The sequence below is a fragment of the Aulostomus chinensis genome, chromosome 16, assembly GCF_037954235.1.
Source record: "Aulostomus chinensis isolate RoL2024-O1b breed Wild chromosome 16, RoL_Achi_v1.0, whole genome shotgun sequence".
NCBI classification, from domain to species: Eukaryota; Metazoa; Chordata; class Actinopteri; order Syngnathiformes; family Aulostomidae; genus Aulostomus; species Aulostomus chinensis.
Window position 1 is genome coordinate 6,692,903 of NC_141335.1, and position 23,562 is coordinate 6,716,464.

Genomic DNA, 23,562 nt, shown 5'->3' on the forward strand with positions numbered 1-23,562 from the left:
TGATGTATATTCAATTAAACTGGGCGTTCATTATTGCCTGCACAGCAAGACTTTCTTTTCTAAAAACTTTCCAGGAATGTTACGTGCAATGATGTCAACAGAATTGTTTTTTTCCACCTGTAAAAACTTCTTCTTTTCATTAAGGTGATGCTGTGTTGGTGTATTTAAAGTGCTGATTACTGCCTTTTAGGATAACGTTCTTGAAAATGTAAAAAAAAAACAACAAACAAACAAACAAACAAGAAAAAACATTTGGAGATCACTTGAAAACAGCAGAATATCACACTCCATCACTCTTCTAATATTCTGGGGGGATTTTGTTAGCGATAGTTGAGAGAGACAGGGAGCATGGTCAGAGGATGACGGGCTGCAAATGGCATTTAAGCTTCCAGGGACATTCTTGTAAATGTCAAAAATCAAAAAACCCAACATTAGATTGAATCTTGTTCTGACAGACATGAATAGAACTTGTAGGTCATGTTAGCCGATGTATGTTCCCAGCTGGATAATCTATTGACCGTTTATCATTTCGTCAAATCAGGTTTTATTTATATAGCGTGAAAATATGAGGCACGGTTTGCCTTGAGGGTCTTTAACCAGCTGTGTAAGATACCACATCCTCTGTCCTTAGACTGTCAGAGTGGGTGAGGGAAAACCTCAATTCATTTCAAACTTTAAACAGGAAACATTAATTGTCAGAAACCTCAGGGACATCTCAGATGAGGATTTCCCTCCTGCGCTTGGATGAACGTGTAATTTTGCTCCGGTAGATTGACAGTCTCGAGAATATCAAGCATTTGAAGACAAAACATTCAGGTGTACGTGGAGTAAAAATGTTGGGAAAGAGTTCCTCAAGTTGAAAAAAAAAAAAACTGCACAGAAAATTTAATAAATAAATAAATAAAAGCGCGTTTCATAAGGTCAGCAATCTGACACCCAAAGACATTCCGAAGTTTTCAATTACAAGACAAAAAAGAACCAAATAATAATATTTGTAAAGCTAGAACGCTAGCTTTCTCATGGGGTATTTTTTTTTTTTAAATTGAAAATAATTCAATAATTCAATATCAAACTGAGACCCAAGCTTTGTATGACGTCTTTGTCCTCTTGAACTTGTATTGAAACAAGTACCGTCTGGCTCCCTTGCAGGTTTTCTCCCCCTATCTTTCTGTTTCTCATCAGTATTATTCCCTCCATCTGGATCTTAGAGCTGCACCACCAGCAGGACAAAGCCAACGATCATCAGGTATTCTGCGCTAGGAACAAAGTCACTCAATGCCAGCGTGCAAAGCGACTGGTTAATGGAGCATTTCCACACTGACTCTTAATATCAGTGTGGAAAAGCTTCATTAACCAGTTGCTTTGCAAACATCTCATGGGAAATGTACTGTAGGCGGGGAGGATGATTGAGAAACCATGTGATTTCATCAAGTGCTGAGTTTCCCAAGAAATTTGAGGTTTTAGTCAACAATGTATCTCAAAGTATCTTTCGGCTGTTTTCAGTGCAGGAAGCTGGACTCTTGGGAGAACCTGCGGCGGGTGATCACTCTGAACGAGACCGTGAGAAACCTCACCTACCAGAACTACATGAAGGTAACAGTGACACACTCAAGCAGAAAAATGAAAACCACTGTTTGTTTTTTTTAAGGGTTAATGATGACGTATTTGCTGAACTGTTAACCACTCCAGTTGCTTCCTGGAATTATAGACCACAAGAAAGGAAACTTAACTTAGAGCTTAAAATAAAAGATCATGCTGATTCGGAAATGACGGGGGTTTTTAAATTTAGAAAGTGATGACAATGTGCTGTACTGTTGAGTATGCAAGTTACACATTTGTTAGGTTAAAGCTGATGAAAATCAGAATCTATTGGACCTGGACCATATTGGATATCTGTGCAAAAGGCCTGCATTTCTGAAGTTGCATTCATTTTTTGTGTTTCTACATCTCAGAACTAATCAATAAGAAGACAAAAGTGAGGCCCATAAGGGCAGAGAAAACCATGGCACTGCTGGGAAAATCAAATCAGAGAAAGGAATAACCGACAAAGACACACCAACGTAACACTTCAGAAATAAAACAGGAAACAACTCAAAGAGCGCCCATCACATCGCCGAAACAGGAACTACGGCAAGCAAAAATCATTAAGAACCAGCAAGTCTTGATATATGAAAATATCTCACGCCACGCATCTGTTTAGTCAGCTATTAAAAATTACAACCTATAATGTCGAAGGCGGCACCAGAGAAAAATGACTTTGTTTTGCAGACATGAAGGAATAAAGACTTCAAAATGAGTATATGAAGTCATTAAAATGAGAGAGTTGCACCATAAAAAGCAAATGAATGAAACGACAGATGTGTGCAAGTGAGAGTTTAATTACAGTCAGCGTAACCGGCATCTGTTACGACGGGAAATACTGCATCGCAGTTGTATGCCTCCACAATGTGCGCTTGTCCGTGACCTTTGACCTTAAAATCTTTTTAGTTCATCTTTGAATCCCAGTGGTTATGGAGATATTGAGCTACAGAGAATGGGAAGGACAGAGCTGCGTTCTCTGCTCTTCTCTGTGTCGTATTTGGAAACTCCGACTCTGTGGTGTCTCTGCATAAGACGAGGCGTTGGCTTGGCGAGCTAATCTCTAACTGCCTCAGAGTCAGTGGTGTAGATCAGAAACATGTGCTGAAATTTCACTGCCCATTAAATTCCATACACGTCTGAGTGACTGCCAGTCTTAAGAGCTTTGCTTTCTGCCTGTAAGTCTAAGTTGAGGGTTAAGTACTAAATTGTGCATAAAAACATTTCATGAATTAAGGCCTAAAGTATTTTTTTCCTTCCCAGAATATAAACGACGCTTTATCAACTGTATGCTCTAACGACTGGATCCTCGCCCTTCATCAGATCCTGCTCATCCTCCTCATTGTGGGGAAGTGGCTCCTCCCACTGGGAGGCGGAGTCACGAGGGACGAGCTTTCTCAGCTGCTCCTAATTTTTGTCGGCACAGCGGCAGACATCCTCGAATTTACCAGTGAGACGCTGTCAGATGTCAAGTGGGTGGATCTCATTATTCAACTCTTTTTGTTGCAAGTTTGATGACAGAGTTCTTTTACAGGAACATGCCAACCTTTTGAGGAATTTACTTGAAGAACTTATTAACCATCCACAGACCCGTATAAGAAAAATGATGGTGTCTGCAGTATAAGAAATATCGAATATAGAAATAGAAATAGAATAAAATGATATCACTGTTTTATAGCTGTGAACAAAACTGATTAAAGAAATGAAAGATTGAGGAAAAGAGACGTGTCTAGCCCTTACAAACTTAGCACAAAGGAAACTGGAAGCTTCTCTAATTTTAGGGACGTTATCAGGCAACAGGTGTGTAACACACACACAAGATAAAACACATGATGGTAGTGCATCATGTGTGCATTATGGAAGGGGGCGACATTTTCTGGTAGGCTGCTCAGGCAGGATCATAAAATATGCACTTAATTAAAATTTCAGGAAAGATGAATCACCTGTGAATTCCCCTTTGTCATTACTGACTCTGGGAGTAGGCGTGTCCAGGGTTTTGATCGGCACCGTCAATCAAAACACGTTCATATGCGCAAACATTTTAAGGTAAAGTTACCAAACCCTGTTCTTGAGGTTGTGCTTCCATTACATCATTTCCTGAATTAAAATGAGCAGCATCTAATTGGTCCATTTGTTGAAACTTCAAAGACATTTGCTGTATTCTGTCTTTCCAAGAGAGAACAGCCCTCAGCTGGTCTATATCATCTTAGCTGTGTGGACCTGGAGCATGTTGCAGTTCCCGCTACATCTAGCCGGTGAGTGTGTGTGTGTGTGTGTGTGTTTGCATCTGAAACAAACAACTTTGGGACCTTGGCTGTTCCAGCTGTCTAATGTCTAAAACATCTCCCCTCCGCAGGACGATATAAACAAAACCACCAGTGAGGGTCAGCAGTGTCCCTGCCAACATTCTGAATAAACAGAGAAAAGTAGTTAAGCTCTTCGATCGCTGACTTTGTGAAATGATTAACTCCAAAATCTGTTTTGACACGAAAAATCAACAGGGGCCGGACTGATATGGGGCCTGTCCCAGCTTTCACACCAACAGTTCTAAAAAAGACGAGAAAGCTTAACAAACCATGACTCCAGTTGAATTCAACCTTCATTTGACCTTAGTTGAACAAGTTCTGCAGGATAGCATCTGTTATTACCTATACATCGTAACGGGGGGCAGGTGTCAATCCCAGCTGACAGCCTGGACCCTAGACATGTCCCCTACCATCACAGGGCCGATTGAGAGATGGACAACCAGTCACATCTACGACGACCAATTTCAAGTCTCCAATCAACCAAACTTGTATGTTTCTTGTCTGTGCGGAGAAGGTTGGAGCATCTGCCCCAAATCTAACAGGCTGTGAGGCAGCAGCACAAACTACTGCCCCACTCTGGCACCCAAACCATAACCACCAAACCAAAATCTGTTTATGTTTGACCAAACCGGAGCAATTATCTAGTCTTAGGTCTGGTTTTATGCTCTTGAAAGTGGCGTAAACACACGTGCACAAACTTAGAAGCCAAGAACAATACTTGCCGGTTGCCTCACACACTGTTGTGGCTGGTGATAAAAACACTACAAATAAACCAATATTTGTACAAACTATTCAGTTCTCAGCTAGTAAGTGAGAGTCATTTTCAAGGCCAAGGTAGCAAATATCCCTCCAAAAAGAGTTTAAACACTAAAAAGAAGGCAAGGCTGAGGGAACAAGCGATATATTTAGGTTGCAAAGAAACAAATACAGATTACATTACTGTATATAATACCCTGATTGGAAACACTAAGGATTTTAATTATTCATAACTGTCTTTATTAATCCACAAATGGATGTTGAGATTCTCCTTAGTGGCATGTTTTTGTTCATCCTTACCCATGTGATGCATTTAGAGCACTTAGCTAAGATGCTCGAGAGCTCTATTGTGTTATTGAATGAAGCTACATTTCGGTCAGTGTGTGTTATTCTCCTGTCAAGAGTGAGCCGGCGGTCACGGCCAGTCTGTTTGAATAGTTTGCAAACACAGGAAGTATTGATGTGTGTGTGCGCACTTGAGAAAACATTTTCACTGCATTCAGAATTTGCTCGGGAGGTTTAGAACATGAGCTCCATCTGAAGTTAATGAAATTTTTTTGGCTTAAGAGTTTGGAGTTATTCTTGACCTTGGCAGCAGCAGGTGAGAGCAGATGAGGACCATGTGATACGATCAAAAGCTTCAGAACAAAGAACAGACCTTGGGATGACACCACTGTTCGTCAATGTTTTTTTTCACAGCTTGTGTTTTTGCACTTAAAGGAACAGTTTGTAAGATACAGTGACATCTAGTGGTCACATCGCACCGCTCCCTTGAGAGGACCTTGTATGGCACAAAATGTGTTCTTCAACTCTCATAACACAAAAGTTAGTAAACCGTGGCAACCGTGTATTCAGAATTGAAAACACTGCATTGATCACTGCAGACAAAAACAGAGCAGGAACTACTTTGATGCAGTAAAACTGTTTATTTCTTTTGCTTATCATTCACAGTAAAAAAAAAAAAAAAAAAAAAAAAAAAAAACATTACTGCTTGGGAAAGTCCTACTTCCTTCAGAAAAATTCAGCGACGTCAGTCCGCCTCTGTAGCGTCAACTGGAGAACTGCCGCCACCAGCGTCTTACTGTTTTGATTTAAATGCAGTGAATGGAAACAACGCAGAAGTAAATACTTTATGATGAACATTTCTCCAATGTATTTCTCCAGGTCACAAGATGAGAACCCATCATGAAGAATTCTCATATGTCAGGTCTGACTGCAAGACAGTTAGCGAAATGCTTGGTGTTTGGATGGCTGCTGCTTCCAATTTTGATTTCTCCCCAATTTCTTGCGATAAACAAATTTTTAAAAAAAAGTGAAATAATGACATCATGGTGCTGATTTTCACCTGGTCTGTCCATAAGATATCAGGGAAACAGCTTAGAGGAGCAGGAGCTTAGAGCAAAACATCAAATGTATTTTGCCTTGCAAGAACTCAAATAGGTGTCTTTTTAAAGTTACAAAAAAAAAGCCAGAAAGCCAGCGATGTACATTTAGCTTGAAGCTTGTGGCGACTGTCTGCTTAACAACATTTCTGCTACTTTTTGTCTCCATGTTTTCAACAGTGGTGAACAAGTCAGACAGCGAGGGTGAGCTGGGCGAGCAGGACGTCTCCCTGTTGGCTAAACACAGCACAGATATATGGGGTATCGTGGAGGCCTTGTTTATCCAGGACGGGCCTTTCCTGATGGTCAGGCTCACTGTCATGACCTACTTTGACGTCTTCCACCAGATGCTCGTTTTCTTTGCGATCAAGAACTTCCTGGTGGTCATACTGAACTTATACAGGTTGGCTGTTATATGCCAGGACTTCAGATCTTCAGGCAGTAGCACCAGCCAGGGCATCGCCGTCCCGTGAAGGAGTCAGGTCATCTCAGGGAGATGGAAAGTTGTTACACATTGATACAAACTGCAGTTGAATGCACCTTTTCTGATGGCTTCTTCACAATGTACTGTAAAATCAATTAGTTGTGAATAATTGATGAGGCCTGCAGCGGAAAACTGTGAGCAACCAGTTTTTTTTCGATACGAGCAAGAGAACAGAGTCGTCAGGTCCACACTTGACAATCTAGCAACTCCTTTCCATGCTCTTATGTCAACCCCTGATATTTACACTCGGTCACCTCAGTCACTAAAAGACTCCCTCAAGATTGACTGAGTTTCACTCACATATAAAAGTGCCTTAATGTTTTGTTAAGAATGTAGATGGTCGGACTCAGTGAATATGAAAGACACCAAGAAAACAGTTGGCAGGTGATACGGAGGAAAGAAAGGAAGCAGCGCAGAGCAGGAGAGGTTATTAATGGTCAGAGGTTATCTTGATATGTTCAACAACTGATGCGTATTTCAAGGTGTGCCAGGAAAAAAAAACAAAAAACCTCATGATAATAGTCCTGCACCACCATCTTTGCTGGACAACAGTAACTGAAAACCAGGAGGCCATAGATAAGGATTGTAGAGTCTGTTACATAGTTCTGGTGGATGTTTTAACAGCAGTCTGAGCCGGGAGCAGGGACGGGAGTAAAGGAAGTCCGTGAGATACGAGATGACTCAAAACTCCTAAGTGTTGACAAAATCTGAGCAACTAAGAAGGAGAGCTATTAACTCAGACAGGAAGTTTACGCAGTCTGTGAAAATATAACAGTTTGATTATGCCACACAAGTACTCTGTTTTGGCAAGGGACATCTGAATAGGCAAGCAATGCAATTTAAGTTTAATGGATGTTATTTTGAACCTCACCCTTTAAAGAGACACCCTAATTTGGGGGGGGATTTGCTTATTTGTCACTCTCCCCAGAGCCAGACAAGAAGATAAATATCCTGCTCTCCTCTGTGCTGCATTAGGGAGCTGAGACCCACAGAGACCAGCTGACTGCTAGTTAGCTTAGCATAATGAATGGTAGTGGATGGGAAGCAGTAGCATGACATATTTCTCTTTAGCCTGTATTAATTCAGCCAGGGTTGTGCATAAGACTCATGAAGAGATATTGTAATTTCAGAATCCCACAAGTAGCCAGAACTTCTTTCCATATGGGTGCAGGGATCCGACGTAGTACCTCAAAAGCCCCATCATAACTTTCGGCCAACAAAACTTTCACAGTTAAAATTATTGACAGTTAAAATTATGATCCTGAACTTGCTCTATTCGATGAATGGAGCTGGAGCTCTGGGAAAGGTCTGATTAAAAAAAGGTGATCACACACAAAAAGGATCTGCTTGAAAGGTCATTGACCCCAAGGCTAACAAACAGTAACCGTTACTGCAATCACTACAATGACTCCCTGGGTTATGTGAAAAGCAAATTAGCTTTATCAAACTCATCCAGATATTGAGTATCTGTTTTTTGTCATGTTATTTTTTTTTGTTTCAATTTGATCTTGATAGCATATATTTAAACTTGAACTGTAATCATGACGATGCATACGTTAACACGCCTACCTGAGCAACAAGTAAAATCATTTATTCCATTGTCCTGATATTTTTTTGGGGGGTATTTGTTTCAAGAATATGTGCATTAACTAATACTGTTACACTGGTAGTGCCTGGACTTTGTGTTTCTGCTGCTGGTGTGAACTGTTTGACCTGCATTCGGGGCTTTTCCCTCGTGTGCTATCTTTATAACTCCCACATGTTCTCTTTTGAACCCTGTTTTAGTCACTTCCTGTTTTAACTCGAGATTTTACTTTGTCTCATGCGTGTCATTTACTGTGCTGTTTCCCGCTGTATAGATATATATATATTTTCCTGCCTATTTTTTTTTTCTCCACTCACCTTTGTCTTTTTAGTTCATTAATCATTCGTCTCTACCTTTATTTCCTCTCGGCCAGTCAGCTCGCAGCCTTCCTCGTTGTCAGAAGCTCTTTATCTGACTGTCAGCGGCATTATGCAAGAGGCCAATTCTCACTAATCTAAGAGGAGGGGTGTATGGACAAAGGAAGGACTGTTTAACATAGCAGCAAATTGTATACTCTCACATTTTGTTAGTCAGAGTTCCCCCTGGCGAATGTGTACATTCAGTCAGACAATCTCTTCAGTGAAACCCTGACCAGGCTACTTCCTGTATTGGGTGATGCAGCTTTGTTGTTTTGGTAAGTTCAGGAAATACAAATGACTTCTTGTATTCTGGTCCTGTTGCTGTTATTCACCTTTAAACTAGCAGTTGTTTAAGATTGTTATATTTGTTCCTCCCGCATGGCTGCTAATGCACCAGGCTACGCCAACCGGCTAAGAGGCTACAATCGTCACGTTGTACATACAGGAAGTAGCCTTTGAGTCGAGGTTTGTGCACAATTCTGCCATTTTCATGACTGTTTCAGGCCTGTCAGGAAAACGTTCATTATAAAACACATTCTTCAAAACATCCGTGTCAGACAGAAATCAGTGTCAAAATGTACCAAATAATATTTAACTAAAATGAATGACAATGCAGACGGTTTGATACAGCATGAATACGAATCAACATGAATTAATATTAACTGAAACAGACATTTCCCAGTCAGTTCTAACTGAACCACGTACGGAGGTATTTGTGGAGCAAATTTCTAGAACTTTTACCCCCCCAAAAAAACATCTTGTTTTATTTATTTTTCAAAAACTTGTCCAGATCTAGAAATTGCTCTTTTTTTGGAGCTCAAAATAGCATCTGTATTCAAGTGACAACACACCAGAGAAATGCCTGGAGATTAAACTTCACATGGTGCTTTTCCAATCATCTTAGAACTCTAAATATTCCCAAACACAGACTTCTGTCTCCCCACTGTGGATATTAAGAGTATTAACACTGGATTGATGATGTAGTCCGCTAAACATCTTTTGACAATTAAATCGCTGGCAGACTTTGTTGGCTCATGTTTTTATTTGACATATTGCATCAGAATAAGTTTTATTTGAGTGTAAAACAGCCTGCAGCTGTGAATCAGTGTCCTTATATCCCAATAAATCCCTTAGGCTGCTGTCAAAGTGTCAGGAGACTTTTCTCTGCCAGTAAAGCACCATGCATGTCAGTAAAGGCACACTAGCAGAGCGATTATTAGGATTTCTTACATAAATTATGCGTGTTTTATGATGCAATGCTGTTTATTTACATGCTAAGTGAAACAATTTGGATTATAAAAAGGAAAATATGAATGGATTGTCTTAAAAGTATAGATGATCAATGAGCTACCACAGGAGCTTCGATGCAAATAGATTTTCTTCCGAAAGATAATTGGAAGAAAAGTAAATCTGTTTTGTTTTTTGTTTTTTTTTTGCTCTAGGGATACAAAGTGCCATCTTTACACATTGCGATGGGCCCCTCCACCTGAGTATAGCAATAAATGATTTAATTCAAAATAGGACAGGGGAATTAACTGAAATTTAAGCTAAATCACAATAAACATTGCGGTGTCGCAGAATCATCATGCTTATATTAAAAAATCTCAAGAAAAACATTTCTCTAAAGAAATTTCACCATAATCCAGTTAAATGGGCTTTAATAAGAATGAGACTCGTTATTTAAAAAAAACAAACAAAAAAAAACCTCTGGCATCAAATCACGTCGCAACGGTTCAAGTCATTACATAAGATCCCCCCCCCCCCCCCTCAACAACACTTTCCAACTGATTATTTAATGAATGGAAGTCCAAAATTATGACGTACCTTCGGGTGAAGCTGCCACGTACGCGGTGATGATTGTTGACAAAGAACACAACAACTGCGCTGAACCCGCTGGACCTCTGCACACCCTTCCGGTTCACCTGTGCCCCTAAAACACCTGACCAACGTCACCTGACCAGGGTTACCGAGCACTTACTGCCATCTAGTGGCCAAACAAAATATCAATAATACATCTACAGTACACTCAATACTCATGAATACATTAAAAATACACAGGTACTGGCTCAGCTCCCTCCCCGGAGAGAAATGAAAATAATGATTATCTTTGCTCAACTGCATGTTCTCTATTCATATCTGGTTTAAAGTACAAACACACAAAATTTAACTGAGAGAGAGGAGATAAATATAACAGGCTCTGCTCTCATTTAGGATTTTTTTTTGTGATGTTGGATCTCTTGATATTTTGCGATTTTTTTTTTCAACAATTACGACTTTACTTATGTCTTCATAATTTTTCCAGGCCTGGAAATTGCAATTTTCAAAATTCCCTTAATATTCCATGTATTTTATGTCGGTATGAACCACGAAGACGGACTAGATTAGAGATATAATATTTCCCCTTTGAATTGTGTTGAAGTGAAAGCAGCACAACATAGGAACAAGCACCTCTCATTTACTTTATTTATGCACAATACTTGAGTAAATGTACTCTGCTGCCATCCTGTGGTAAAACACGGTACTACATCATGTCGCTGTCCCCAGCTCTATCGTCTTCTGCTCTCGCTTCTCCTCCGCGCTCCCTCACAGGCCTCAGACACCTGTTGTTATCCCCATAACTTCCAAGTTTACATTAAAAAAACAAAAGAAAACATTTTTCCGCCTCTTCACCACGCAGACGCCTCTACAGTTTTCCTCTGGGTGTAATATGACACACCGAATGGGGCTGAACCGGATTTCTCTCTCAGCCAGACAAGCCCAACCCTGCACGTCCAAAAACCTGGTTGACGGCTGCATTACACACACACGGGTGGGGCTGCCTTTATCCAGCCGACACACTTCACGTACCGCTTGCGCAAAGACGCACAGAACACTAAAGTGAACAACCGAACGGACGCGTCGTCGCCGCCGTTTCTTCTCCGGGCTGCCCTCTCTCTCTCTCTCTAATCGTCCGTCATGTTTCGCTGTGGGATCGCCTACCCCCGATGCAGGTGGATCGTGCCCTTGCTGCTGCTCTTCGCCATTATTTTTGACATTATTGCCATCGCCGCAACCTCGGGATGGGTGGAGGACGAAGACGCGAAGACTCACTACGCCAGTATGTGGGACCAGTGCCGAGGCAGGAGCGACAACTGGGATTGCAAGTCGCTCATGGAGCACCGTAAGTGTCTGGTAGACAACACCAAAAAACAACACAGTTTATGATCCGAGAGGAAACCAGCTCCTGCTCGGTGCGCGTCTCGCTGGGGCGTCAAATTCAACACCGGTATACTGTAACTTGGGAGGACTCGACCTGTAAACCACAACCACAAAGTAGTGGCGGCTGCAGGGAGGAGGCCTGCGCCCGGCGGCCATGCAGGCAACCCGAACTTTGCTCTCAACTCCAGCTTGGGCAAATCCTGTAGAAATGAGGGAGGTTTTACTCAGGTTGTTTGATAAAAAACCCTTAACCCCAAATAAATCAGTAGCTATGAGAGAAGTTTGACCGCAACTCAATGTTTCATTGGGAATATTCAAGTGTTTAAAAGAGGAAAGAACACACTAAACGCAAGTAATACGTGTGCTCGTTTGGATTTCAGGGATGTGTTCGAATTCCATCAAAGAAATCAGTTGAATGCCCAACCCTGAAACACGGAACACGTTCTCCTGGTTAAATCATTGGATTTGATTCATAGAACTGCAGTTGGATTTGCCAGAACACAAAACACAGCCTCCATGTACACGCCACTACGTCATTGGTTACTTGAATAGTGCATTAAAAAAGAAGTCTTATTGATGGACGTTGGATTTTTGCCAATATGCTGATATTTTAATAGCCCACGTCTAACCAGGCCGATGCCGTCTTTATTATTAAAAGTTCACCAGACATTGACAAGTTTTACACACTTAAACGCACATAAACAATGTGAAACTGAAAAAGGAGCAAACATCTTCATTTCCAAAAGGTATGGAAAAACCATTGAGTTGATCATCCACATTAGCTATTGTTTTTGAGCCAAGAAGATATGAGCCATCAGGAAGGTGTAAAAATACTACAGTACTATGTAGTATAGCTGTGTATACTTACCATCGGTCTTGAGATCATGTGGAGCTTCATTCATATACTGTTTTGTCGTTGTTTTTACTTATTTCTTCTGAAACGTGTACTTGGTTTAAGCGCGCGTTTCAGAATAAGGATTACAGTTGGAGCACAACAACACCTTAACAAAGGAAGTACTAACAGTAGGACTGCAATTTCAAAGTAATTTTAGAGAGAGAAAAAAAACTTAACAGCACGTAGTGTGCGTTTGTGCAGTTTTTAAAATCCACACGTCAGGACTAAGATTTAAGATATTTTTTAATAGTTTGTGACTGACAGTAGATTAGGATTTAAGGATTTACGAGTTTCTCCAAGCAAGTAAACAGAAACCCCAAAAAAAAAGAGGATCACACGCATCAAGAGAACAGACTGACTGGTGACGGTCATGTTGGTGTCGTTACACACACCCTTAGTCACTGACAGCTTCGTCGGCCTTATCTGGAGCCGTGGAAGTTGCCGAACCGAGCAAATGTCATCTCACGCCGTGGTGTGATCTCAAACACGTTTATTCCTTTAGAAGAGAGCAACTTTAAAAAAGGCTTCCCTTCATAAACTTGAACTGGTTTCAGCGGCTTGGACCAGTTAGAACCCTCCTCCTCTGCTGGCTGCACAAACACCTGCTGCACGGTTTAAAAGACATCCTGCTGCTATTTTAAACAGTTTTCATTCGACATAGATAAAGCTATTAATAGTATAGTTGATAATGAACATGGTTGTTAGGTGCAGCCGTGGTTAAGTGGGTCAGTGGGATCTTACCTCAACAATTACCACTGTGAACGAAAGATGTTAAACCACTAATAGTTCCCCTCTCAGAAGCTGAGGTGTCCTGGGGTTTACCACCAGATCAGCGATGGCCGGAGGTCCCCGGCTTTCATTTTTGTGTTTTACGTGAAGTGTGTTTGTTTTTTCAGCTACTCTTTTGTGGTCCTCACTCTCAGCTGGACTGAAATGGTTAAACAAAAGAGTCGCAGCTGCCAGAACGCCGCTGGCCGGATGTAGGAGACATTTTTGTCTCACTATTCTGTGAGAACTTTAGTAACGCAGTTCAGGCGTGAATACTCGCGCTGACGTCTTGGCGAACGGAAAACTACAAACACGACCGGCTCAGAAGATCCGAGTGGACAGACTGTCAGACGAAGTGAATATTGGCGCAGGACCAATCAGATTCTTGCTGTGGAGTTTAACTGCTGCTCCCTAATAGCAGGGAAGCTCATGTTGACGGGAAATGCATTTTCCTACAAACTGCAGTAACAAACATGAGACAGCGGGAATGTGTCAGTAGAAAAAAAACAAACGATCCCAGCGTTTGACTTCAGGTATTACTTGTGCAACGTGATGATTAATCCTGAGGCGCAACACCTCTTTATAAACTGGCTGGCGCTTTTAATTGTGATCTCTTTTTTTTTTGCATCAAAGTCACAACATGTCATGATTGGTTTGACTTTATATTTGCCAGAAGTGAGCCTCCAGCCTGGTTATTTTATATATTAACGTGTTTCATATGGGGAGGGCGTCTCTTTAAGATCTTCAAGGAGAGTGCAGCTTGCCTGGTTGATCCCTGCTGTCAGTATAAAAGCCTTCAGCTAAGAGGTTTGATCATCATTACCCTTGACAGTAAGATTAAATTTGGCTAAAACTGTGTGTAGGCACAGTAATATGCAGATTTCTAAAGCCACCATGTGCTCGCATGGCTCTGGCTTATAATCCTCAGTTGTTGCACGCTCGTTCACACATTCCTACATGGAAGTCAGCGCATCGATAACAAGCTACTTCCCACGTGAATCACTTGTTTATTCGTTCTCAGACGTAGCAAGGAAAAGAACAATTGCCACGAGTAAAAGAATCGGAAAGAAAAACTGCAATTACACAGTGAGAAACTGCAGTGATGGTCAGGGAAGCTTGACAGAAAGAGAGCTACTTTGTTTCTCGGCCGCAGCGCAGACCGCAAAATGTCAACGGCAACAAGAGACTGAAGCAATCAAACCAGTCGGTTTGTTGTGAACTGCGGTCGCTGCGCAGGAATTTACGTCTGTGGCGAAGAAGCACAAGGGTGTGAGCCACAGGTGGGAGAGAGAGGTAATGGACTACAGAAGCCTTGGCCGGGACATCAATGTGACCCGCTGCTAGTTAGCCTACAGGGTCAGGCTAACATTAGCGTTAATGCAAGTGTGCATTCGCATGAAAGTATCCAGACGTCACAGTTGAACCGAGCAGAACCAGTAACGTCCCCTTCAAATATGCCTCAACAACATAGTTTCTGCTTTTCAATATTTTTTGATGATGAATTATCACACTGTCAGTAAGGAGCCGACCACTGGAATGCTGAGATAATTATGCTCAGATGTTCTAATTTATTCATGGGAACTTCCTTAAATTTTCAGCCGTTCAAATCTCAGCAGGCCCATCGCTGCCACTGCACGCTTGTTTTGAAACAATAATGGGAGTCTCCGGTTATTTAATAGTGTGACATGGTACTATTTAGCCGTTTTATGTCCAAACCCACATCAGTTCTCAGTGAAACAGCAGGAAATCACCATATGAATGTGTTGCTTTTATGATTGCTGGAGCCTCAGGAGGAGTCTGGTCATGTTTTAGGAATCTGCAGTGGCGCTTGAGTGAGATGGAATAAAAGGTATACTGGGAGTGAACCAGCTAAACTAGTCTGGCGTGTGTGTGTGTGTGTGTGTGTGTGTGTGTGTGTGTGTGTGTGTGTGTGTGTGTGTGTGTGCGCGCGTGCGAGCGCATGAGGAGTGAAAGGCCTCCAGCTGAGGCAGGTAGGACATTACTCTGAATTGCGTATGCACACATAGACACACACACACACACACACACACACACACACACAAGGTGTGAATAATTTAGGTGTGAGCTGATCTTGTGGAGAGGCTATGATGATGAGCTTGGGTGTCGTCCAATCTAATAGAAAATAGGGTCGTCTGTAATTATCCATTTGTTTATGACAATTTTGTGTATTGAAAGCTAATTTCTATGACTCTTAATGCAAGAGGAGGTTTATTTTTAATCTTTCGAGTTTGGTGAAACCCTTTGAGGTCTAAGAGGTTTTAGAACAGATTGTTCACAAAGTGCGATACCGTTTAAAACTAATTAGTTTAATTACAACCTCACCTCTCCCCCAGGAGACCCTAATGGGGACTCCAGACATTCTCCAGGGCTCAACAGTGAAGACTGCTCCATTACCAGTGGCATGCTGGTTTGGTTTTTTTTTTAAACTTTTTAATTTAGTTTCGAGTTTTTGGGTTTATGTTTTTCCTTAACATGTTATTCCAAGCTACTGCAGAAGAGAGCCTGCTCCAAAAAAATTGCATTGAGGTGTTTAATTTCCACTTCTACCAGTATGTTCCCTGCTTAAATCATTCAAAACAGTCCTTGAAACGTGTGAAAATTTCAATTTACAACTTAAAGACGTGGGGGGTGGGTTGGCATTGTCTCACTTCAGACTCTGTCCGTGCTACAGGTTCTTTGTACTTGTCGGAGGCTGTTGAGAGAGAGTGACAAAGAGGGATGGAGTGTGTTGTCAAGGGTGTGTCAGGTTGTGTTTAGATGGTAGACGACACATGTCACTTGAAATCTGTGTGAACAAACTTTCAGCAACACCCACCGTGAACACACGACGCACAGTAGCCGCCTCGCTTGTTTTTACAGAGGAGAAAAAAAGAAAAAAAGAGCAGTGTCGTTTTAAATGTTTCAGGCCAAAACGCAGTAACTGCCCAGTTTGAGTTCATCCAGCAGGTTTTTAAGAATGTCATCGTGCTTTTATGTCGTTATTTTTTTTAATTGTGCTTGCTCACGTGTGTGTTTGATATCCAGCTTGGGCCCAGGCAGTCGCTGCTTTGATGATCATCGGCCTCCTCATCCTCATCGTGGCCTTCATCGTCTCCTGCGTGGCCCTGTGCTGCTCTCTTAACATTGCCCTGCTGCCCATCATCGGAGTGCTGCTAATCATCGTTGGTAAGTTACACGCGGTTTGGCTATTGATGAGTAAGGTGAATGAAAAGGACGAAGCGGTCGGGGGGGGGGGGGGATCGACGCTTGACACCCGGAAGAACAAATTCAAATGCTGCTTTGCATCTAAATTGACTCATTTCAGTTGAAGTCGTGGGAAAATAGAATTACAAAACAAACAGCCATAAATGAGATGAACGGTTAAGACGCCCGTGGTGTCACTGCTGACGTTCCCTCGTCAGAGAACGCGTCGGCGCCTGCGTGTGTGGGCTGTGAAACACCGTACAGTTGCTGGGGTTCAAGACAGACGAGATTAAAGGGAGGAGCTTACCAACACCATGTGTGAGATGTTGCAATACCATTTTCTCTTCCGGATGCCGATTCTGATACCTGAACAGTGCTGATCCGATACCCCCGTTTTGAAAAATATAAATAATCTTTACCGTAGATTCAGCTCCCCCCCTCCCCCAATCTGTGCCTTATTTCAACCAGCACAAAATATCAAGGTGTTTATGTGAACTTCACAAAACCATGTGTCACGATAAAATTTGATCACCATGTATTGTGATCACGGCATACAGTGTTGTACTCTACATAATTACCTCAGAACTTTTAAGTGTTCTACTTTTGGAAGACTAATCGGGAGCTGCCCATCAGTGAACACAATCCAGCTGATAATATGTCTGTAATAATTATATCCTCTTCTTCAGCAAAATCTTTACTACTTAACTTCTGAGGTTTTAATAAAGATTTGAAGTTCTTTGACGTTTTGGGAATGTGTGTATGTGTGTTTTGGGGAGGGGGGGGGGGGTGTCAGTGGGGGCGTGTGAGGGGTTTGAGGCGAAGATTTACCGTAGGTGTGTGAGCTGAGGAGCGAAAGCGGTAAATGTGAAGTTCAGGCTTTCTTCGGAGCTGCAGATCTTAAGTGGGAGTGACGCGGCTCCAAAGAAAAACGGGTGAGCGTGCCGGTGGTGTGAGTGTGTGTGTGTGTGTGTGTGTGTGTGTGTGTGTGTGTGTGTTTTGTTTTTTTTTTTTAGAAAAGAACTAGAGAGGGAGGGAGTGTTGGTTACATGAAGAAGCGAGGGTTTGGCTTAGCTGTGACGTTACCATGGGAACAGCTGGTTTAGTCTTTTGTATCTGAATGATTCACCGCACAGACAGTCTGAGAACATGGGACAAAGCCAGATGGAGGCACACAGAGGTTTGGTCTGCTGATTCGTCATTAATATCGGGATTTCTGTGTCTCTACTGCAGACACTGGGAGACGGATCTCTCACATTAGGCTGTTCCTCCATTTTTTTTTCCCTATTAAAAGTATTTTTGGGGCGTTTTATTTTTCCTCACTCTTCTAGAGGATTTAAGCCGTCGCATCTTTTACGTATTATAAATTCCACTGTGATTTGCGATTTTTGGGGGCTTTTGAATACATTTTGACTTGATTTAACACCCGTGACATCACTCGATACCGCCCTCGCATGCATAAACAACTGTGATATCGATTGGTTTTGGATGACTGGTAGAAGTGTTTGGGTGGAGTAGTATCACACGTTACTCACAGCGTTCCCTACGTTGGCTCGAAGGCATGAAGAGAATCACGGCACAAATCGGTGTCACACCCTCAGACTGGATCCTTGACTGCAAATAGTGACTTACCTCAACTTCTCAAATGTTTTCACACTCATGTGAAAGGCTTTTCTGCACGCTCTTGTTAGAGTGACGCTGTAATCAAGTCTGCCATTTTTTTCATGTAATCTCCAAACATTTGCTGCCTCTGTGTATCATTATATGCCTCTAAAATCCTTGAATTTTTTAAATTTTTTTTAGAGGTTTATGGAACTTGATTCCCAGCTCTCCGGCGCTCCACAGTTCCTCTCTTGTGTGGTGATATTTTGAATACAGCTGTCTGACATCATCATTAAAGCTGTGTTAAAAACTTAATTTGTTTTATCAAATCATGTTTGGAATAAAAGATCAGATAAGTAACTGGTCATCAGTGCAGTTTTCGTACTGGCATTTGTCCAACAACAATTTTTCTATCGACCGTCACTCCCTTGCGATCCGTGGCGGAATAAAGACGTTTATTGTCCAGGATGTGTTTTCATCTTGTTCCTAAGTTTGAATTGAACAAACCACAGGAGGAACACCCAGGTCACCAACAATGACTGGAATTTAGAGAGAAATAAGAGGTGTTGTATGTCCAGCAGTAAAACAGAAAATAGAAAAGATAATCTGGAACTCTTTATGAGGGAGATGAATAGAATCTTACACTGTAGTATTTGTTAAGGGTAGTTTTTGTATAACCTTAGGGGTCTTTAACAGTTAAAACATAAAAATAAGTACGATATTAAATGTAGCTTTGTTCCTGAACTTTAACTTTGATTTTTACATGTTTATTTGCCTGTATGGAACCTTTTTTTATTTCTCTCACGTAGATGACTGTTGCAAAGATGAATAATTTAAAAAGTGTGTGTGTGCGTGCGTGTGTATGTGTGTGTGCGTATGTGCGTGTGTGTGTGTGTGTGCGCGCGCGTGCGTGTGTACGTGGCATCAATCCCGCTTTCCTCCCTTGCTGAGCTGCTGGTTGCTTATCTAACCTTGTGCCTTCTGTCTCTGCCTGCAGTCGTCCTCCAGATCATCGCTCTCATCATCTACCCGGTCAAGTTCAACGAGCTGATCTTCGAGGGGAACTATTATTACACCTGGGCGTACGGCTTCGGCTGGGGCGCCACTATCCTCTGCATCGGCTGCGCCGTCCTCTTCTGCTGCCTGCCACGCTACGAGGATGAGCTGACCGGCCTGGCCAAGACCAAATACATCTATTCCTCTGCTTAAAGACTAAACCGCCTCGCTCACCCGACTACAACCATTTCCACTGTTAGCGCTGAGCTGGATCTACACACGCCACTGAACATTTTTACACTTTGAGGTCACATCAGCTTTAATGTACAGACCTCTGATAGATTACATTAGTGTCACAAAAAAGAGTGTTGTTGTTTTTTTTAACCTAGTGTTTTTACACATTCTGCATATTTCTCAGTATATGTAATTCATAATTGTCAATGCAAGAGCACCCAAGTGCACTTAACCTAAGGTAAGTCATTTAAGACAATTTATCAGATTTATCTTAACACAGATGTCAGAAAGGTTTATCTGGTAGGAGAGGAGTCCAGACTCAAAATTTGCACAGGAAAAAAAAAAAAATTGTTTATCCAAAAAATAAGTTTTTCCCACTTCTGTAATGTGTTTTGTAGATGGCATGTATTTGCGTTAAGTCAAAAGGAAACACGAGAAGCTGAATGTGCTGTAATCTGTACCCGTGAATAATCGGTTTCTGATCATTCTTAATCGCCAGATATCTTTACTGTCACTTACCAAAGGTGAAAAACAGCTGGAGGTTGCTGTGCTGCTCTTCCTCTACATTAATGATATTAATGATAATGCACAAAAACAGTAGACACAGTTGCGTTACTGTTGATATTGTATTGAGGACAAAGACTTCTTTGAATTTCCATAGATTATAATTTTTCTTATGTTAACGATCCAAAATGAGATTAATTTCAAGAGAAAAACAAATTGAGAGCTTGTAGCTGACACACCAGAGCATGAAATCTTACAGTCTTCAATGTTTTTGCATATTTTTGAAAAGCGTCTCTTAGCTGGCTTGTTTGATTGCGATCACGTCTAGATTATCGGGGTTTGAAGGGAACAATTTAAACACAGAAAATCATTCTGGGATTCCAAGTCTTTTTTGCCTCAAACGCCGACACCTTTTTGAGAATTTGTGTTTCTTTTTTTTCAATTTTTTTTTTTTTACTCATGATTCCATTACGGAGATCGCTAAAAAACAAGGAAGGGAAATGTCATATTTATTCTTGGTTAAATAAGACACTAAACTCTATGTCTGGAGTGATGCTTTGATGAGTCAGTGGGAACCAGGTGTCTCCTGATAGACTGCGTGAAACACTTGTGCCTTAGCTTCGTCAGTGGCGTGTTGTTGAATCATTGAATGTTCTATTCATCCGGTCAGTCTTGTTCTGCTGACTTGTTCTAAACCCGGCTCATTGGTCAGATACGTGTTCCAACAAGTGATTTATTTTGTTATATAAAAGAATCGTGTATAGAAAGGTGACAGTTCTTTACGTTAGTTGTCTCTCAGCTCATGTAAAAATGCGTCATTTATCCGTTGCAGAAGATTTAGTTTTGAAATATCTGACACGATAACTGTAGTTAAAAAAAAAAAAGACGTAGTTTTTCTAACTTAATGGAGGTTTTAACTGAGACTTGGGTCACATTCAGACAGGTTTATACTTGAAGAATACGGGCCTGCAGTCGTCTTCAGGGGAGGGGAAATATATGCATTTTACTTACCGGTGTGAAGCACCACCTTTCTGAATCATTCTTAGTTACTGTACAGGTGTATACTCTTCTGTTCACCTCTGGAAATCACCCAGCTGTTTGCTTTTCTGCTGTAGTATGAATTGATTGTTTATGATTTTTTTTTTTTTTTTTTTTGGTAGTCTGTATTATTTTTAGGCAATAAAGAGTTCCTTTTTTGAGAGAAGTGATTCTTTCTGACTTCTAATAAAACGCAAAATCATGTCGGTTATTTGTATTAGGGGTAGGACAGCGTGTGTTTGTGTGTGTGCAATAGGTTACATACTCGGATGGCTGTCTCCAGTTTTGGTTGTGCATTGGATTTGGGATGCACAACACTGGGTTTCTTTTCCTGAGGTTTGATTGGGAGATATTGTAAAACTGGTTGTGGCTGAGTTTATATGATACTCATATTTTGTGTATACTTAAAAAAAAAAGCATGGAAACATTGTTCATTTGAAAAAGTGAAGCTTTTATTTACATAACAACTGGAAAAGACCATAAATTGTGTACTTGTAGCAAATTCAGAAGAGACTTGAGCAAAATGGAGCAACATAAATACCTGCCATCGGCCTGATAACGACGCTGTGCCAATAAAATCATGCATCCTTCATAATGAAAGGGATCGCCATGATTCTCAAGGACACTGCAGACAAGCAGCAACAGAAAATAACACCTGATATATAGTTTACTTTCATAATCCAACAGAATCTTAATATACAACTTGTCAGTGGAGTTGTGCAGACATTCAGTTTCAGCCTTGCAGGTAAAATTTGCCTGGTGTTGACACTCAAATGGTATCACACACACACACACACACTAGCAATAACCAACAGTGAGTCATGAATTACAACAAGTACACACCCAGACAGCCCCACCCTGAAGTGGAATTGGACTTTAGCTCAGCATGTTTTGACAGCTCTGGTATCACTGGAGGAGGGGTGGAAGGAGAACGAGAGTATGTGTCATAAACAGGGGAAGGAAAGGGAGAGTAAATGGCATGTGGGTGAGAGATAAGGGGGCAAGGAGGGCAGAAGCAGAAAGTAAACAGTGTAGGAGGAGGGAGCGCGAAATAAAACTGACAAACACGATATGGACACTGATGTAGCCAGAAGAAAAAAAGGAAACCAGAGTCAGGTAAACGCTTGGACTTGGACCTGGCCATGTTATAAAAGAGAATGGCCTAAAAAGAACACCAGGCAAGGCAAATATACAGTTTGTTGCACCTCGTCATGTACAAGGCAACCCTAAGTGTTCAGTGCACAAGACAAAGACAACTAGAAGAAAAAAATACCTATTTAGGGTATTTAAAAGTGCTCAACCCTCAAGGACCTAGAGGTGGGGTGTCAAAAACTAGGTCCATCCTGTTGATATCCTGAATAATCATCAATCACGCAATCATGACATGCAAAATAGTCAGCCAAACAAAGCTTGCACTTAAAGTCAACGCAAACACAGAGAGAATCTATCAGAGAAGAACAGCACCCACAAGTGGATCTTGGGGAGAGCAACAGCACCAAGGTGTGGAAAACTAAAATCTCGAAAAGAATGAGTCAAAACAACAGCTTCGCCATAAATTCTCCCTTCTCAGTGAAAATGATGTTGAGTTTTGATTTATGTCGTCAGATAAATGATTGAATCCTCGTGTTCTCAGAAAAGTCAAGTCAATTTTATTTGTATAGCTCCAAATCACAACAACAGTTCTCTCATGACACTTTCCAAGTAGAGCAGGTCCAGTACCTCACCCCTTCAATGAATCTACACCCAACAATTCTCCATCAGCAAGCACATCCTGCAACAGCGGTGCCAAAAACCTTCCTTTTAACAGGCAGGAATGTCGAGCAGACCCAGGCTCAATGGGGACGGCCTTCTGCTTTGACCGGTTGGGGGGAAGGAGAGCAGGACAGAGACAAAGACAGATAATGGAGGAAGACAGATATGCAGAAGGAAAGAGTGGGGCAGCGATAAAGAGAGAGAGAATGATGGACAGATGGGGACGTGAGCAGGTGGTGCTAAGAGTGGCAGCTTGAGCCTCTTCAGGTCTGCAGCCTCGTCCAGCAGCAGCAGCAGTCAGGGATCTGGGATGTGGGGAGCCGCAGGCTCCGGAGAAGAAGACGAGTTAGTAACCCTTATGAGTGCGATTTATGTATGACACATACAGGACGACAGAGTGGATGTTACTTAAAGAAGAACTTTGCCTTGAAATAGATGAGTAAATATAACTGAAAGTAAGATTATTTTATATGGCATGATTGCGTGACATACTTGGTGTACCTTAAAGTGTTAAATGTATTTTGTGACTCCAGAGTGCAGAAAGAGCCACCTATGCATATTCATCTAGAAGCTAATGATGACTGGCAACTAAGAACGACAAAATAACCACAGACTGCCCCCCCCCCAACAAAAATGTTTAAAAGCTCTCAAGTATTGTCCAGTATGATACATATTTTCTTTATCTGGCTTTATGTGGACCAATCCTCATTTGAGGTCAAAAGTAATTATAACACCTCCAGTGCAGCGCTGACATGAAGTAGTGACATTAACGGTTAGTTACATATAAGTGGGTGGCTCTTTCTGCATATAGAGTCACACTGAAGTGATGAAGGACAGGAGAGGTCTTCTTGAGCACAAGACACCTATTTATCACTACTAGAAAGGCAAAATACACTTATTGGGTGAAATATGTCTATAGTACAT

General features: G+C 41.5%; 2 protein-coding genes across 2 annotated transcripts in view; both read left to right on the forward strand.

Moving 5' to 3' along the window:
- LOC147247312 (transmembrane protein 26-like) overlaps nt 1–9,662 on the forward strand; it is a 10,387-nt gene extending 725 nt beyond the window's left edge. The window contains exons 2-6 of the mRNA XM_086180897.1: nt 1,150–1,246; nt 1,504–1,593; nt 2,842–3,050; nt 3,754–3,833; nt 6,203–9,662. Of these exons, the coding sequence (XP_086037023.1) occupies nt 1,150–1,246; nt 1,504–1,593; nt 2,842–3,050; nt 3,754–3,833; nt 6,203–6,495 (769 nt within the window). The 3' untranslated portion in view covers nt 6,496–9,662. The remainder of the gene's footprint in view (nt 1–1,149; nt 1,247–1,503; nt 1,594–2,841; nt 3,051–3,753; nt 3,834–6,202) is intronic.
- A 1,572-nt stretch (nt 9,663–11,234) lies between these two features.
- On the forward strand, nt 11,235–21,282 carry perp (p53 apoptosis effector related to pmp22). Its single transcript, XM_086181005.1, has 3 exons — nt 11,235–11,610; nt 16,357–16,497; nt 19,112–21,282. Exons 1-3 carry the CDS (start codon nt 11,406–11,408, stop codon nt 19,321–19,323), a joined length of 558 nt encoding a protein of 185 aa, XP_086037131.1. The 5' UTR covers nt 11,235–11,405; the 3' UTR covers nt 19,324–21,282.
- The last annotated feature ends 2,280 nt before the right edge of the window (nt 21,283–23,562 follow it).

What these genes read in the sequence shown, in the direction of transcription:
- perp (XM_086181005.1), top strand. Translation starts at nt 11,406, where the DNA reads ATGTTTCGCTGTGGGATCGCCTACCCCCGATGCAGGTGGATCGTGCCC. An exon ending in CAAGTCGCTCATGGAGCACC is followed by an intron (nt 11,611 to 16,356) that starts GTAAGTGTCTGG and finishes TTTGATATCCAG; the next exon opens with CTTGGGCCCAGGCAGTCGCT. An exon ending in AGTGCTGCTAATCATCGTTG is followed by an intron (nt 16,498 to 19,111) that starts GTAAGTTACACG and finishes CTCTGCCTGCAG; the next exon opens with TCGTCCTCCAGATCATCGCT.